The sequence below is a fragment of the Pelophylax lessonae genome (genome assembly GCF_965119305.1).
Source record: "Pelophylax lessonae genome assembly, chromosome: 4".
Lineage (NCBI taxonomy): Eukaryota > Metazoa > Chordata > Amphibia > Anura > Ranidae > Pelophylax > Pelophylax lessonae.
In genome coordinates, this window is record NC_138771.1 from 505140966 (window position 1) to 505159194 (window position 18229).

Sequence of the window (18229 nt, forward strand, 5' to 3'; positions counted from 1 at the left end):
AAGCCATAACCCTTTCTTGGGGAAAAGAAAGAAAAAAAATTATGGCCAAGGTTTTTATAAATCCTATGCCGATAAGGCTGGCCATACATGCTTTGATTTCATTATCCAACTGATGGGTGATTCAATCAACACAATCAAATCTGCAAGCAATCAATTAGCCACGACCTTGATTCTAATTGATGAAGACTCAATTTAGATCGTATCTGATAAACAGTCGATCGTCCAGGGTGGAATATTATTGGTTGTTTTGTATCAATCAGCAGCACTGAATACGATCATATTTCGATAGATTTGACTATGAGACTGCATAGTGGATCTGATTGATGACTTAGAATCGGAAGTTACAATCATATCTTAACTACCAATTAAAATCTACTTCCCCATGTGTGGCATATCGACTGAATGGGTTGTTGACTCTATATTGATTATTCCTGATTATTCCTGAAGAGGTAGATCGGAAAGAAATTGATCCTTTGTTGAAAAGTGTTTGACCACCACAAAAAGTCAGCCACACAAGGAAGAACTATATTATATATATATTATATATATATTATATTATATATATATATATATATATATACACACATATATATCTACAGATATATACAAGCCTCCTTATCAGCATACCATAGCTGTGCAAGACTGAGCTAGGAAAAGAATCTGCAACAGACGACTGCCGATGAGAGTTAAAGGAGAAGTCCAGGCAAAACCTAACAAATGCTAAACCTGCTCTGTACCCAATTCTAAATTGAATCTATCTAACCCTGTAAAGCAAAAATTTCTGTACTTACATTTTCTGCATTCAATCCGGTCCAGTCTCCAGCGGCTGAAGCTCTGTGCAGGAGAGGACTGACAACGGCTGTATAATGAATGGGCAATGACATCACCCATAGACTTACTATGGGGCTTCCTTTGTCGGATGCCTCTCCTGCACCTGCCTCCATGCTGAAGCCGCACTGACAGCTGATGCTGGGACCGGACCGGATGGGCTGCAGAATAGGTACAGTGATTTTTGCTTTACAGGATTAGATAGTTTAGGTTTACAATGTGGCACAGAACAGGTTTAGCGTTTTTTTCGTTTTTTTCTGGACTTCTACTTTATATTGTCCATAAATTGTGTTGGATTTTATAGGACGAGTTGAAAGTTGTCTGCACATGGCTGTGCGGTTACATTAGGCCATTTTACATATAGATAGCATTTTGTGGGATCGGCTTGAAAAGCACTTTGTGTCATCACTGTGTCTTGTCACGTGAGTCACATGCTTCTCCAAGGCTAATCACAGGTGTGGGAAATTTAAGAGAAAGCGCGTAAGCCATAGACACACAGTTCGCTTACTTTTGGCATCAATTAATTTTTCCCGTGGGGTGGTGTCCGAGGAGGACAGCTGTTCCTTTACTTTGGCAACATCCTTGGGATGTAGATAGTCGAACAGACTTTGTCCTATCAGGTGAGCCTAAAAAGGAGAAATAATAAAGGATATGCACAGTGTTTCGACTGGGATTATGATGGGAATATTACAACAAACAATATTTTAGTGGGAATGACATCTCACTATTTACTGATGGGAAATGCATTTCTTCTAATACCATCTCCTGTAATACTCAGTACTGCTGGAGAATATTGCTCTGCCCACTTACCTCCAGTTCTTTCCTCAAATTCTGTTCCCAGTTATGTGTATTCCTTTCATTAAAGCCCAACTTTAGGCAATGAAAAAATTATTCCTTGCATTGGAATTGTGCCTGCATTGCAAGGGTTAATAGCTTGGGGAGGAGAAACCGTTTTACTTACCTGTTTCCTCCCACCCTAACTATGCTCTGGTTAGTGTGGGGGTGCAGATGCTGCAGGGACTGGTTTAGCTGCGGGAAGGAGCAGAAAATTGGGTAAGTAAATCTCCTTTTTTTGCTCCCTTAGACATAAACAAGCAAGTAACCCATGCAGTGTGGGCACAGCCCCATTGAAATGGGCAGTTTCTTGGTTGCCCGGAGTTGGGGTTTACATTAGACCCCTATACACATGAGTGTTTTGTAGCTTTCGGCTAGGTTTACACATGTGTGGCCACGGGTTCGTGCCTGGGGTCTGTTGCCTCCCTGTTCACCGGGTCAGGTGCAAATCAGGTCTGAATTTTTGCCTGTATTCGCACCTGAATCTGACCCAAAGACGCACAGGACCCTTTTAAAATGCGGACCATGGGACCCCGGGCCTGTGTGAATCGGCTTCATTGAGAACCAGTCAAACTGGCCTGTCATGCGAGTTGGATGCGGGGAAACCCCCATCTAATTCACATCACATATGTGTGAACCCAGCCTTAAGCTCCAAAATCCCATGGTTGCTGGAAGCCTGTAACTCGAAAAAGTACACGAGCTTTTTTTGTGCTACAAGTTTCCAGCATTTTTGGCCCCAGTAGATGAAAACACACATAGCATGCATTTTTTCCCCCTACTAACCAGCTTTGCATTGACTGAAAATAGTTTAAAAAAAAAAATTGCATGGCTGAATTTGCATTGCATTCGGACCAAAGTCAAGCAGAACCCTTTTTTTGGTCCGCACCAGAATCTGCTTAAATTCACACCTATGTGATCCGATTCCTGTCAGAACTGACAGTTCGCACTGTGATATGCGAACTAATCTGGGGGTGTCATTTACTTTGTATTGACACTCCCAGCAGTTTGCATATGGCAGTGTGAACCGCAGGGTACGCAGAGGATTTGCAGGGTTCCTGCATCACACCAAAGTGAAACGGCGCAAAAGGCTCCAGTTTTTTTATCAAGATTCTATGCATGAAGGTAAAAACACCTTCTGTGTGCAGCAGCCCCCCCTTAAACTTACCTGAGCCCCAACGTGATCCAGCAATGTGCACGACAGCCTCGGCTCTCCGGGAACTCTCCCTCCTCATTGGCTGAGACAGCAGTGGGAGCCTTTGGCTCTACTTCTCCATGTAGCTCACAGCCAGTGAGCCAATGAGAAGAGAGAGGGGGTGGGTCTAAGCCACAGCTCTGTGTCTGATTGGACACGCAGAGCAGAAGCTCTGCTTGGGTGCCCTCACAGCAAGTGGTTTGCTGGCTGGAGGGAGGAGCCAGAAGCACAGGAGGGGACCCGAGAAGAGGAGGATCAGGGCTGTTCTGTGCAAAACCACTGCACAGAGCAGGTAAGTATGACATGTTTGTTATTTGTTTGTTTTTTCTCACTTTAATGCACTATATGCATTAAGGTTATACTTACCTGAGCCTGATCTCAATCCAGCGATGTGCGCAAGAGCAGAGGATCGGTCTACTCTCTTCCTCCTCATTGGCCCAGAGACAGCAGTGGAAGCCATTTGCTTCTGCTGCTGTCAATTGCAGTCAGTGACGAGGGACACTGGGCGGGGCTAACATGGATAATTCCGATTTGCAGGGTCTCCACCCGTGGAAGTGGCACCTCGAAAGGGTCACGGGACAGTGGATTCAGGTGAGTAAATGCGAAGGTGCCAGAAAGGATCTTTTTTTTTTTTTTTTTAATGCATAAATGGGTAGAAGTGGGGTGTATCAACATTTGTACATAGATGGGCTTTAAAAAAAAAAATTCCCTATACACATAAAAATGTCCCTTTAATGGGAACATATTATAGTTTTAAAGCTCGTTTGGCAAACTGTTTGGCAGTTCGTTCTGCACTCCTGTGACCCGTTTTCAGCCGACAGCGGGCTGAAGCCCACTGTCAGCTGACGTCACAGAGCTTGTCCAGGCTCAGACATGATCGCAACAATAAAGTCAGAATCTGCCCACATGCCTGGACCGACACCCGGCTCAGCCTCTCAGCAAGTCAATGAGAGCCTGAGCTGGCAGTCACCAGATCTCTGCTCATGGAGCTCTGAGAGCCGAGCGATCAGCGGTCTTTGATCTCTCAGTTCTTAGTCTTAGAGCCAGCTGTATCCACCTAGGCAAACGTGATATAAAAAAACAAAAAAAAGCCCAAATTGTCTTTTAAGGTTTTAAAATTGGTGTTTCCACGTAAAGTAAAGTTTACCAGACAGGGTCTGTCAGATTGTAAACAACAGACTCCCCGCAATCTCTAATGACATGAACATGCACAGTGCTCATGGTAGTCATAGCACATCTGATTTCTGTCCAGGCTTTATGTTACTGGAGGGAGTTTTTTCATTTTTAAACACCAAACAATAATGTGAATTACCAATGCTGACAGGTGTTCTAATAATTCCATGTGACGTGTGAACTTTAATGACAGGTCCACTTAAACAATGCTTCCCCTGCATGTGGGTACATTTTCTCAAGGTAGAATTATAACTGCTAATGTTACCGGCAACCGGTTCATATAAGATTAGCGTTTGTTTCATGTTTAGTGACCTATTAATGGCTCAATGTGTCACAGCCCCATCTGACTTTAATTCCCCGATAATTACTCCCATCTTGCTATTGATTTGCCGGATGAAGAGCTCCCCGCAGAGAACAATGTCCCCACAAACATCCGCGCCTCTCCTTAAACTAGGACAGGCATTCACAAATTCACTTGTATTTCTGGGTTACGGTAACAATTCACCAGAGGATGGATTTGCACTGGGATTTGCGGCAGAGAAAACGAGGTCATGGGACTTGGCAGCTCTGCGTAGACAGTATCATGTACCTGGCTGTACTTCAGCGTCTTCAAGACGGATTCAGACACAAACAGGATTTTTCCTCTGTCACATCCGACCACAAACAGGAAGCCATCAGCTGCCTGAAAAACAAAAAGAGCCTATTGGACGGGGAAAGAAAATTGGCAAATGAGGAAATTCAACTGGACTGTGTTCAGCTTTTACCAACAAGGAGAAAAATCTCCTTTCCATTACATAGGGAGGGTGAGTTGTGAAATTCTAGCAGATGGATAGCTGGGAAAGCTAGTAATGTTTGGGATTTCAGTTCAGTCCACAGTAAGTTACAAGGACACTGAATTTCTGGCAGGCTCAAAAATGGGATTTTTGACTTACCGTAAAATCCATTTCTCTGATGTTCATTGATGGACACAGCTCCTGGTATTTATACCCATTGGGTTATACTGCCCCCTACAGGAGTAGGACACTAGGCAGAAAAGAATTCTGGCTACACCCATGGGCAGACCCAGGGGGTATACTCCCTCTCTCTGCTATAGCCACTCAGTTTTGTTACAAGCAGTGTCAGGAAAATAACAACTCCATAGAGGGATGGATGCTGTGTCCATTAATAAACATCAGAGAAATAGATTTTACAGTAAGTCAAAAATCCCATTTTCTCTTTCGTTCATTGACACAACACAGCTCCTGGAATTCCTAACCATTGAGATGTCCCAAAGCAGTGTTAAACATGAGGGGTGGGAACAACCCAAAAAATTCCCAAGGCTAAACATTAGCCAACAAGGCAACAGGAGCTCAACAAAACAACCGGAGCCCACCTAAAAAACAATACACCCTCAAAAAGGGTCAGGTCCTCTTGAACAGCAGCCTGCAAAACCCTGCGGCTAAAGGAAGCATCCGCAGATCCCAACACATTCACTCTATAAAACTTTGTAAAAGTGGGCAATGGTGACCAGGTGACCGCCTTGCAAACCTGTGTCACTGACGCCTGATTAAGGAAGGCCCAGGAGGCACTAAGCGCCCTAGTAGAGTGTACCTTGACAGGGAAAGGAGGAAACTGACCCCTGATGGAATAGGCCTGAACCACTGTCTGTCTGATCCTTCTGAAAAAGTGTCACAGAGGAAGTGGACAACCCTTTTCGAGGTCCGTCCATGAGCACAAATAGAGTCTGACTTCCTGAAAAACTCCATAGCTGCCAGATACACTCTAATTGCCCAGACCAAATCCAAGGCATGCAAGGCAATTTTCTTCAGATGTTTAGGCCTGGGACACAAGGAAGGCAACACAATGTCTTCATTCAAATGAAAATCAGAGACTACCTTTGGAAGAAAAGACGGACAGGGGCGAAGAACCACCTTATCCTTGTGAATCACCAGATAGGGTGAACGACAGGATAACGCCGCCAGTTCCTACACCCTGCCCACAGAGGTGATAGCCACCAAAAAGGCCACCTTCTGGGGCAGCATAAGCAGGGGAATCTCCTGAATATTTTCAAAGGGAGGCTTCTGTAGAGCTGAAAGCACCAAATTGAATTCCAAGGTGGCAACGGAGCCCACACTGGAGGGACCAAATGTCGGACACCCTGACGAAAGGTACGCATCAGGGAGTGTGTGGCCAAAGGTTGTTGGAAGAAGACCGCCAAAGCCGACATATGGCCCTTGATGGCACTCAAGGCCAACTTCTGGATGGCTTTTGAGTGCCAAAGGGAACCTGCGCCTCCATCGCAGCTGCGGCTGCGTCCTTCATATACAGACACAATCAGTGCATCCACCAGTGCCTTTTCGCACGCAGTTGCAGATGTGGAGGAATCATCCTCCCTATCTGAGGATTCCGGGAGCATGGTCGCAGACCCAACAATTCTGACAAAATAGGCGGGGAAAGGAAACACCTTTGCTGCTCTGGATGGCTTGTACCACCAGGTACAACCCCCTCGCGCAGTCAATCGTCCGGTCACCGGCGGTGCACTCCCCCCGGCACCCATCACTCTTAAGCACCCTGCCCCCATCCCAGGAACAGTGGCCTGACCACCCAAACAGCCCCAGCGTATGTGGAGGGAAGGGGGGCAGGTAAGGGACTCGGCAAGGGGGGGTGCCTGCGGGAAAGAGGGGAACACAGGGGTCCGACCATCCCAAGGAGGGGCCCACATCCACCCCAAAACCCTCCAGGGGGAGAGGGAGAACAGCTACTCACCATGCCAGAAACCAGGAGGGCACCGCTCCAGACAGAACCCCTCTCCATCGAAATGGGGGGGCTGTCAGCCAGAAGGAACGCTGAAAATCTGGCCAAGACTGGTCGTATGCAATCTGGCGATGCTTTTAAACGCACAAGCCAGCCCCCATCCAGTAGGGCTATGTTGCGGCTGACCTAACACGGAGCTGAGGTCTGCATTCACTGGGCAGACTGGGGTGACCACTGGATCTAGATTATCCAGCACGTCGCGCAGTCCAGCAGTTAATTGTAGATCTCACAGGAAAAATCCAGGAGAAAAAATTTCTATCTAAAAAAGAAAAAAATTTACCAGAACTAAAGATCCCAGCAAGGAACTAGGTCCTTACTCCCCACTAGGCAGAAAAAAACTGAGTGGCTATAGCAGAGGGATGGAGTATGCCCCCTGGGACTGCCCATAGGGGTAGCCAGAATTATTTCCTGCCTAGTGTCCTACTCCTGTAGGGGCAGTATAACCCAATGGTTAGGAAGATCAAGAGCTGTATCCGTCAATGAACATCAGAGAAATTGATTTTACGGTAAGACAAAAATCCCTTTATTTAAATACCGCTTGTCAGTGCGACTTTGGGTGCGACTTGGGCCATATAACCCAATGGTTATGCATACCAGGAGCTGTGTCTGTCAATGAACAAAGGAAAAAATATATTTTCTGTATTTGCAGAAAATCTATTTACCTTGAAGGAAGAAAACAAACGCAGCCACCACATCTAAGGATTTGTAAGTGGCAATATATTACTTCACTAGATTAATTGTACTTTCAAGTGGTAGTAAACTCTGTAAGAAAAAAAAAAAGTTTCTACCTGCAAGGCAATATCATAATGTGCTAGTATGCACAGTAAGTGGTAAGGTAAGTAAAGTGATTTTTGCTTTACAGGGTTAGATAGAATTGTCTTAGAATGTGGCAAAGAGCAGGTTTAGCGTTAGTTCGTTTTTGACTGGACTTATCCTTTAAGGACCAAGCCTATTGCTGACACATGTTGTTTACAAGTTAAACATCAGTATTTTTTGCTAGAAATTTCTTAGAACCCCCAAACATTTATATATTGGAAAAAATACACTTCACTGAATTTAAAATAACGAAACAGTAAAGTTAGCCCAATTTTTTTGTAGATTGTGAAAGATGATGTCACGCCGAGTAATTAGATACCTAACATGTTACGGTTTAAAACTGTGCACACTCGTGGAATGGCGACAAATTATGGTACTCTCCATAGGCAACATTTAAAAAAAAATGTAATGGCTACCAGTTCAGGGTTACAGAGGAGGTCTTTTGCCAGAATTATTCCTCTCGCTCTGACGATCGCGGCGATGCCCCACATATGTGATTTGAACATCGTATACATTTGCGGGTGTGATTTTTACATATGCATTTTCTTTGGTGTGCGAGCACACTGGGACAGGTGCACTTTTTTTCCCCCTACTTATTTTTTTTTTCACTGTTCCTTTAAAAAAATTCTGATCACTTTTATTGCTGTCACAAATAATGTATACATCCCTTGTGTAATAGACAGTGACAGGTACTCTTTATGGAGGGATCTGTGGTCTAAAAGACCCCAAATCCCTCCTTTACACTTAAAAGTATTCAAAATGCCAAAATCTGGCTTTCATTTTTTTTAAATCGGCGCCATTGGCAGCCCAGTAAACCGGAAGTGACGTTGCTTCCGGGTTACTACATCAGGGACCCGATCAAAGCCGAATCCAGCTTTCAGGACTCTGACCAGCCGGCAGATGTGCATCCCCTCCCGCTCCTTATGATAATGGTTGCTGAGCCGCATCAGTTGTTATCACAAGAAAGCCGACAGCCGGTGTTCTAAAATTTAGTCGGACCCGTGAAAATTCCGGACCCTCGTCACTTCCGGCTCCGCTCCGTCACCACCAGCTGGTGCGAGCCCCGGTGCACATGCGCACAAGAAATTTTCCAGGTCCGATGAAATTTTAAGACTTACGAACAGCTGACTGAGAGGAGGAGGGGCTGAGGTGGGACGCACACACCGCCACGGGAAAATTTTACAACACCGCCGCGTCATCGAGCAAGGTACATGTTGCAGAGCTGAGGAGGCGGGAAGGAAGTGAATACTCATACTAAATAGTAATGATAAAAAAAAAAATAAGAAATACTAAACATTTTTTATCATTACTATTTAGTATGAGTATTCACTTCCTTACCGCCTCCTCTAAGTCAGCTCTGCAACATGTTCCTTGCTCGATGACGTGGCGCTGTTGTAAAATGTTCCCGCGGCGGTGTGTGCGTCCCACCTCAGCCCCTCCTCCTCTCAGTCAGCTGTTCGTAAGTCTTAAAATTTAATCGGATCTGGAAAATTTCTTGTGCGCATGTGCACCGGGGCTCGCACCAGCTGTCGCACCAGCTGGTGGTGACGGAGCGTCACCAGAAGTGACGAGGGTCCGGAATTTTCACGGGTCCGACGAAATTTTAGAACACCGGCTCTAAAAAATAGTACCGGGGTAATGCCTCTAGCTGAAGGCATCCCCTGGTACAACCACTTCTTCAAACCGACGTACAGGTACATTGGCTTGTAAGAAGTGGTTAAAGAATTCTACTGAGCTAGCCAGAACCAGCTCTTAAGGGAGTCTAATCCGCATTTTCCCAGCTCTTACTGTGAAGAAGCCTTTCCATTTTTGAAGATTAAATCTCTTTTCCTGCAGACCTAAAGAGTGTCCTCTTGTCCTCTGTGATGACCTTAAAGTGACCTTAATTTGGAAAAATAAAGCAAATCTTGCTTTACCCATGCAGGGTAAAACAACAGGTTTGCTGTAATGGCCCCATCCCCCCAGCAGTACATACTCACCCTTCCTTCAACCCCCACTGCTCCAATTATTTGGCACAGAGGATAAATAAATCACCTGGTACTCCCGGGTATGGAAAAGCAGGCAACTCTATCCATGTGACAGTGCCTGTGCTTTGTGATTGGGCACAGTACTGTCACATGGAGGTGGAGAAACAGACCTAGCCCTGTGTAAGCTCTGACTAGGGCTGACACAGGGGTTCCTTGCCTTGCTCCAAGTGGCTGAACAAAGTGGACCAGGAGTAAAAGGAAAAGTTAGTATGTGCACTGGATGAGAATACAAGATGTTCCAAAGCCACAGGAGATCCAGAATTCAGCAAGTTGTATTAGCGTAAAGACACTGTACATCAGTATGCACCTCGAAAGCTCCTTGAAGCACTTCCGGCAATGTGTACTAGCTTTCAGTGCCAGAATCACAACACTTGTTATGAGATTAAATAGTGGAAATCCCTCAATCTACTGTGGTGCGGACATTAAAGTGGACCTGTGGATTTGCCCTGTATGGATTGTTCTTGCTTTTACCAAAAAGAAAAAAAAAAAAAAAAAAACATGCTTACCAACCTTTAGGATTAACCGTCTGAGCTCATCCTGCTGCAGGAAAGATGGCCTGTAACTTTCCTCCGTAAACGAGCTGCTGGAACCTGAAATGAATAAAATTGTTTTCAACCCAGGAGATAAGAAGCCTCCAGCTACAGGGCATTTAGGCTGGACACACACACACATTTAAATTTGGATCTGTCAGGTCAATATACACTATATTATCAAAAGTATTGGGACACCTGCCTTTACAAGCACGTGATCTTTAATGGCATCCCAGTCTTAGTCCGTAGGCTTTAATATTAAGTTGTCCCACCCTTTGCAGGTCAATATACACAAGATTATCAAATGTATTGGGATGTCTGCCTTTACACGCACATGATCTTTTAGTCCGTAGGGTTTAATATTAAGTTGTCCACCCTTTACAGCTATAACAGCTTCAACTCCTCTGGGAAGGCTGTCCACAAGGTTTAGGAGTGTGTCTGTGGGAATGTTTGACCATTCTTCCAGGATGTATCCTTCCTATTTTATTCTATTCTAACCCTTCATTTTCTATTCTATATTTATTCTATTCTTTTATTTTCTATTCTGTTTTACTCTATTATATTATATTCTTTTATTTTATTCTTTTCTATTTTTTTATATTCTATTTTTTATATTATATTCCTTTATTTTATATTCAGTTTTACTCTATTATATTCTATTCTTTTTTTGATTTATATTTTATTATTTTCTATTTTTTTATATTCTATTCTATTTTTTATATTATATTCCTTTATTTTCTATTCCATTGTATTCTCTTCAGAAATTCGAATTTGATTTGACAACTATTCGAATTCAAATTTCTTCTAAAACTTTGTTTTGTTATTTCGGATTTGTTTAAATTCATTACTATTGTAATTGAATAATGAAGATTTATTACTGAATTTCAGTTCGGAACGAAACAAACTGCACATATCTACTGAGTAGCGATGCTGGCGAACAGTATTGGGATTGGCATGGAGAGTTGATATTGAGGTTGAGCATTCTGAGCGCTTTTTGACCACTATGAATAAAAGGGTTTTTACATCTGGTAAGCCCACATCTTATCTTTACAGTGGTGACAGGTGACACTGGTGTTGGCGGAGGAAGACAGAAGTTGTGGAGCGTTTCTCTTTTTTTCTTTGAAGTAGATTAACACTTTTAATTCATTCACTGTGGACTAATAGATTTTTCTTTATATTTTCATTGTATGTACTGTGAATTTTTCTTTGTACACTGTTTTTTTCTAAATAACTTTTTCATTTAATGTGATTCTATCTTGGTTTATAAAATAGTGCAAAACTTATTATATTGAAAGGTATTAGAGAGGATAACCTGTGTTGTGTTTGCTGCTCACTTTTTAGTTTGTGCACAGCTTTGCGCGGTTTCCACCTTTAATCATGTATATCAGAATATCACCAGCAATGGCAAGCAGTAATTGCACCAACCAATGAAAATTAGTTCTTTCTTCCGAGACAGAGGTACCACTTAAGTACTAGACTGTTAAATACCCCCTCATTGCCAAGTCGATTTTTGTTTTCAGTGTTGTGATTAGTATTACTGACAATTACTGGCAAATCTGACCCAAAATACTTTTTATATCGTGCAGATAAAGCTTTCTTTTGGAGGTACTACCAATGTTTCCCTTACCTTCTGTTATAAAACATGTAAAAAAATGCCAGGAAAGTGCAAACTCTCCAAAAATGACCCCTTTTTTGAAAACATATACAGGTGATCTAGTATCAAGAGGGTCAAAGCATGGTGTCTGGTAATGGTGCACTAGGCACAGTGCATCACTAATGTATAGTTCATATACACCCACCGGCCACTTTATTAGGTACACCTTGCTAGTACCGGGTTGGACCCCCTTTTGCATTCACAATTGCCTAATTCTTTGTGGCATAAATTCAACAAGCTGTTGGAAACATTCCTTGGAGATTTTGGTCCATATAAACACGATAGCATCATGCAGTTGCTGCAGATTTGTCAGCTGCACATCCATGATGCGAATATCCCGTTCCACAACATCCCAAAGATGATCTACTGGATTGAGATCTGGTGACTGTGGTGGCCATTGAAGTACAGTAAACTCATTGTCATGTTCAAGAAACCAGTGGTGAGATGATTTGAGCTTTGTGACATGGTGCATTATCCTGCTGGAAGGAGCCATCAGAAGATGGGTACACTGTACTCATAAAAGGGATGGACATGGTCAGCAACAATACATAGGTAGGCAGTGTCATTTAAACGATGCTCAATTGGTACTAAGGGGCCCAAAGTGTGCCAAGAAAATATCCCTCACACCATTACACCACCACCACCAGCCTGAACCATTGATACAATGCAGGATGGATCCATGCTTGTTTTCGAGCCTGTGCAAATTGTAGCCTCGGTTTCCTGTTCTTAGCTGACAAGAGTGGCACCTGGTGTGGTCTTCTCTGCTTTAGGGTTCGATGTGATGTACGATCAGAGATGGTATTCCACATACCTTGGTTGTAACAGGTGGTTATTTGAGTTATTGTTGCCTTTCTATCATCTGGAACCAGTCTGCCAATTCTTCTCTGACCTCTGACATCAACAAGGCATTTTTGCCCACACAACTGCCGCTCACTGGATATTTTCTCTTTTTCAGGCCATTCTCTGTAAACCCTAGAGATAGTTGTGTGTGAAAATCCCAGCAGATCAGCAGATTTTGAGATACTCAGACCAGCCCGTCTGGCACCAACAACCATGCCACGTTCCAAGTCACCTAAATCCCCTTTCTTTGCCATTCTGATGCTCGGTTTGAACTTCAGCAAGTCGTCTTCATCACGTCTAGATGCCTAAATGCATTGAGTTGCTTCCATGTGATTAGCTAATTAGCAATTTGTGTTACCAAGCAATTGAACAGGTGTTCCTAATAAAATGGCCGGTGAGTGTATAGAAGGAGAGGGAGGTGAAAGGATTAATGTACAGGTCACATACTGTGATAAGGGGGTCTGCATACAGAAGTGTAGAATAAGATAGGGCTGAGATATACTGGGGAGGAAGGGGAAAAGGTTAAAAACAATTTCACAACCTTGAGATTTACAGATGTGCTGATCCGGAACTGGAACCAATCTGGAACCAATGAACGAATTAATGATTTATTCATTGCTTAGTTCCTCCTTCCTCTGTTGTGAGGAAGGAGCGGGCTCTGCAATGTAAACACTACACTGCTTACATTTGTGAGAGTTGCGATTGGTCATCACAGGCATCACATGGTACAGAGCCAGTGATGTTTGCGTTACATAGAGAAGCACAGAGACCCAGGGACAACATCGCCGGGTGTATCAGAAAAAGGTATTCAATGAAAGCAGAAAGGGGTTATCATTATTCTATTGCTGAAGGGGTAGGGAAAAAAAATCACAGAATGCAAAATATAAGCATATTAAATATAAACTTTAAATCACTTTCAGCAAATGGTTTCTGTTTTACCCCGAGAAATGCTGTTATTCAATGTTCTGTGACAATAAAACATTCAAAAATACAGGGGGGGGGGGGTTAACATTTTTTTGTAGGAACTCTATTCTATGCTAAATTACACATGAAAGGACTGTTCACACCAGCCAGTCCGTTACCACAACGCATGTGAACGCACCATATGCTTACAACACAACTACACAACACACCTGCGCTGTGGTCGTGAGCAGGCCATGAAAGTTTTTGACTCAATAAAATAAAAATTTAACTTTACAAATAAGTATTTTGCAAGGTTAAACTGTTCCTATGTCACTCTGTTGCCCCTTTTAGCTGTTTGGCAAGAGATGTCCAAAAATGACATCATATTTTTTCAGATAAGGACATTCCTGCAGAGTTGGACTCAAGCCATACCAATCAAATCTAAGAATTCCTTCTTAGTTCCTCACCAGCCAGCAGTAATCAAGTTGAGTTTGGCATTCTCGCAGCACCTGCCTAAAAATTGGCCACGAAGTTTAAACTGGGAGAAGATGAAGAGGGTTTGGGTTTAGTTAAATCGACATCATCTAAAACAATACTGGTCTTTTCTAGCGAGATTACATCCAGGTAGGATTAACACTGCTCAACATTGTTCTCGAGTTTACAGTACCTGCGCAAAGCGGTATAAAAACATAATCATCTTGCAGCTTACCGTTTCCTAAATTTGGTGACTGCATTAGTCTTCTTTCTTTTAAAGCGGAGTTCCTGCCACAGAATCTTTTTTTTTTTTTTAATGTCCCCCAAACAGTGACCCTCTGACCTCTATATATCTGCTAATCCTGTTTTATACAGTGGAATAATAGTTTTGCAAGCATAAAATCTTACTTTATAAAATTTCTGCTGAGCGCTGCCATCTTTGTGCTGGTTCGCCGAGTCCGCTGTGGGGAAATGTCTGCCCTGCTTCCTGATTGTAGTGGGCGGAGGCCGGTGAATCCAGCGCGAAATCTCGCGCATGCCCAGTACTATGCGATCGGCATAGTATTTGTTTCCATAGGGATGGCAGCATGGAGGAAATTGCTGCCCCTATAAAGCCATTCTCCGCCTGTGTAGACCTATTTAAATATGGCGCCGTCCGCACTGTGCTCCGCCTAACATCGCGTCATTTCCTGTTTGGAAATAACGCGATGAGAGGAGCGGCCGGCCGCCTACGTCACTGCCAATTGCATCCTGGGAGCGACGAGTAAGAGCTCCCAGGACGCATTGCGGGGAATATCCAATTCTTGCTCATGGAAGGATAAGGAAGCAGATGCCATAAAATCTAAAAGGCATGATTTTCTGTCCGGAACTCCGCTTTAAGCCTTTTCTCCTTTTATTTTCACCTGGTGATGCTACCAGTGTCTGCCAAGTCTTGTAAGTCTTTAGGCTTGTAAATTTAGTAAAAGGTCAACTATAAAATGTAAGATTCTTGAGTCTGGGGTGCATATATATTTGCTGAACTATATTTTGATCTCTGCATTTTGCTGCATCCACTTTTGGATCAGTTCCAGCTGTGGTGTGAATGGGATTTACAGGAATAATAGGATTTTTTGTACGTACCATAAAATCCTTTTCTTAAGAGTCCATTGAGGGACACAGGAAGTCATTCACTTTCAGGTTTTACTGTCGCCTACACGTTGATTAGACAATGACAGACAAAAAAAACTGTAGGCTAGTCCAGAAAAACCACTCCCGCCACCAGCATGCCTCTGTTTTGTACCAAGCAATATCAAGAGCATGATTATTAACACAGAGGGGTGAGAAATATGTCCTGTAATGGACTCCAAGAAAAGACCGATTTTCTTTCTTGTCCACTGAGGGACACAAGTAGTAATTCATTTTTAGGATGTCAAAAACCAGTTAAAATGTAAGGTAGGCAACACAGCAAACAGGCCCAAGAACAAAAGACAGAAATGGGAAATGCTTGCAGTGCAAAAAGCCATCTAAAAAGGACCTTAAGCCCAAAGCTGGCATCAGATGAGACCTGAACATCTACCTGGTAGAACCTAGAGAACGTGTGGATAGATAACAGCCTTGCAAATCTCAGAAACAGGAGCCTGATGCTGAAAAGTCAAAGGAGGGCTCACAGATCTAGTATAGTGCCCTTTGACAGGATAGGATAAAATCCGATCCTTATGACAATAAGCTTGAATGATGGTATGCTTGAGTGACCTAAAGTTGGAATGGGAAGCTAGAAAACCCTTTACGAGGAACATCCAGGAACCAGGATGATAAAAGAATCAGTGTTTCTGAAGAAGGTATCACTGACTCTTTCTTTCAGAATTTCGACTTCAACAGCCATGCCGTTTAAGCCAGCCTCCGTGCAGCAAGATGGTAAACCAGTCCTTCAGATAAAAGATCTGGACAAACTTCTACCGACAACCCATGGAGTTTTCACCAGAAGTCTTAACATGTCACAGTACTACATCCACCTTGGACAAACTGGAGTAATATTGATAACTGGCTTGCTCTCTGTCTCCATCCTGCGAAGCAAACAAGGAAAAGCTTTAGGGTAAAAAAATGCATAGCTTTGTGTGTACTGGTCCCACTGAGCTACCAGAGCATCCGCTGCTATTGCCAGAGAATCCCTGTACCTTGAGAAAAATTTCTTGAGTTTGCTGTTGAACCTGAAGGCCAGGAGGTTAGCACCCAGCAACCCCACCTGTGACACAAGTTCTAGAATACTTCCGTGTGTAGGAATTACTTCTCCCAGGTCCAGACAATGCCAGCTGAGAAAGTCTACCTGCCAATTGTCCACTCCAGAGATGTAAACAGCAGACAAGGCTGCAACGTGAAGTTCTGCCCAGGTCACCTCTCTTGCCACGGTGAGATTTCTGGTTCATCTCTGATGGATCATGGATGCCACTGAATCTGTATCAGTGATCCCTCTAGCAGTATGGTACAATCCTGCCAGGGCTGCCAAATAACCCCAATGTTGCTCACCCCTTGAGGTGCCCAGGACATCTCCACAGCCCAACAGACAGATTTCCTAAAGACAGAAAGAAAGGAAGAACTTCACCCAATTCCACAGCTGGATTCTTGGGCCACCAAACCAGGGACAACCTGGTCCTCTAAGCCAAGCAAACTGGTCTGTCCACAGACTGGATTTACATGTCCCACGACAACAGAATATTGAATTCTAGAAGTCTGGTGTGAAATTGGACAAATAGAACTACCTTTAAGAAGGCTACCATCAGTCCCAGGACTCCCAAGGTGTGAGTCAGTCAACTCCTGGACTGAATAGCATAAGTTTAGTATTAGAGACTTTGAACTTCCTCCTGAGTGAGAAATAATCTGGTCTGAGCTGTGTCTATGAATAGACCGAGATACTCCAAACAATAATTGGTTCCAATTTTGATTTCCAAAGGCTCAGGATCCATCCAAAACATTGTAATGTCTTGACAGTCAAGGCCACACTGGCCAACAGAGCCAACCATTCCTTCAACAGCAGGTTGTCTAAGTATCCAACAAAGAATTGAGCACAGCTAGTACTGAGGGCAGCAGCTTGGTAAACACCCAAGGTGCAAAGGATGAATAGCAGGGCTACGAACTGAAAGTGCAGCAAAATCAAGTAAGTCTTTAAAACAACAGAGCTGGAGAAAATATATCCATCCTCCCGGAACATTAGAAAAAAAAGTCTGTTAGTATTGAAAAGGGGTTGGGTTATCCTGGGCTGACCTACAGTTTTTTTGGTTTGCCAGTGTCTGATCTTCCTGTAGGCGGCGGTATGATCCAAAAGTGAATAATTTCCTGTATCCCTCAATGAATGAGAAAGAAGCTTTATTTTTTTACCTTTAGACTTAGACAGAACATACATTCACCATTTTTTTTTCTTACATTCAATCAGCAGGTCAAACGATAAAAAAAATTATCCAATTCTCCCATTCAATGTGGATGGGGGAATCCTCCCGCCGTGCAATTTTGTTCTGATGGCGAGGAGACTTTCCCCACATATGATTAGTGCTGCTGGCTATAGCCGACGGCACTGATCGGTTGGGAAAAACCAGACAGGCTGCTTGTACAAAAGTTGATCGGTAGATCACCAGTCCCTGCTGATCCAGTCGAATTTTGAACCATGTATGGCTGGTTTTATTTTACATGCCAGTTTGAGCCTTTTATTAGCAGCCCAGATAGTGTGTCAAACTATCAGCTCTGAGCTCAGGCAGGAAACAGATCACTGGAGCCTTACAGCCTGCCAATGAGTTAACACTTCAGCTCTGACAACGAATGAATATAAGTGAGTACCTGCACATACATCATTCCCTGAGAGGCAAGGCTTTACTTTATAACAACTTAAGAAAACCAGTACTTACCCTTCAGTGATTTCAAATGCTGAACAGCCATCCGTAGGACAGTCAGCTTGTCAAGCTTGCGGGGTAAGGGCTCACACTGCGGGATCATGGCGGACAACTCCTCGATCAAGGTGTTCATTTTATCCCGCCGCCGCTTCTCAGTTTGGCTGTGAGCCTCTCTGCAAGGAAGCCAAAATTTGTTAATGCACAACAGTGGCTACTAGGGCTGCACGATATTGGGGAAAAAAGAACATTGCGATATTTCGTTTTCAACGATAAATATCGCGATATTTCTCTTTGTTTAATGCATAAAA

The 18229-nt window shown here is 43.4% G+C and overlaps 1 protein-coding gene across 1 annotated transcript in view; it reads right to left on the reverse strand.

The window, feature by feature from the left end:
- BMAL2 (basic helix-loop-helix ARNT like 2) overlaps positions 1–18229 on the reverse strand; it is a 121122-nt gene that overhangs the window by 29733 nt on the left and 73160 nt on the right. Inside the window, exons 4-7 of the mRNA XM_082252928.1 lie at positions 17937–18094; positions 10174–10253; positions 4617–4709; positions 1337–1454 (exon numbers count right to left, since the gene is read on the reverse strand). Of these exons, the coding sequence (XP_082109054.1) occupies positions 1337–1454; positions 4617–4709; positions 10174–10253; positions 17937–18094 (449 nt within the window). The remainder of the gene's footprint in view (positions 1–1336; positions 1455–4616; positions 4710–10173; positions 10254–17936; positions 18095–18229) is intronic.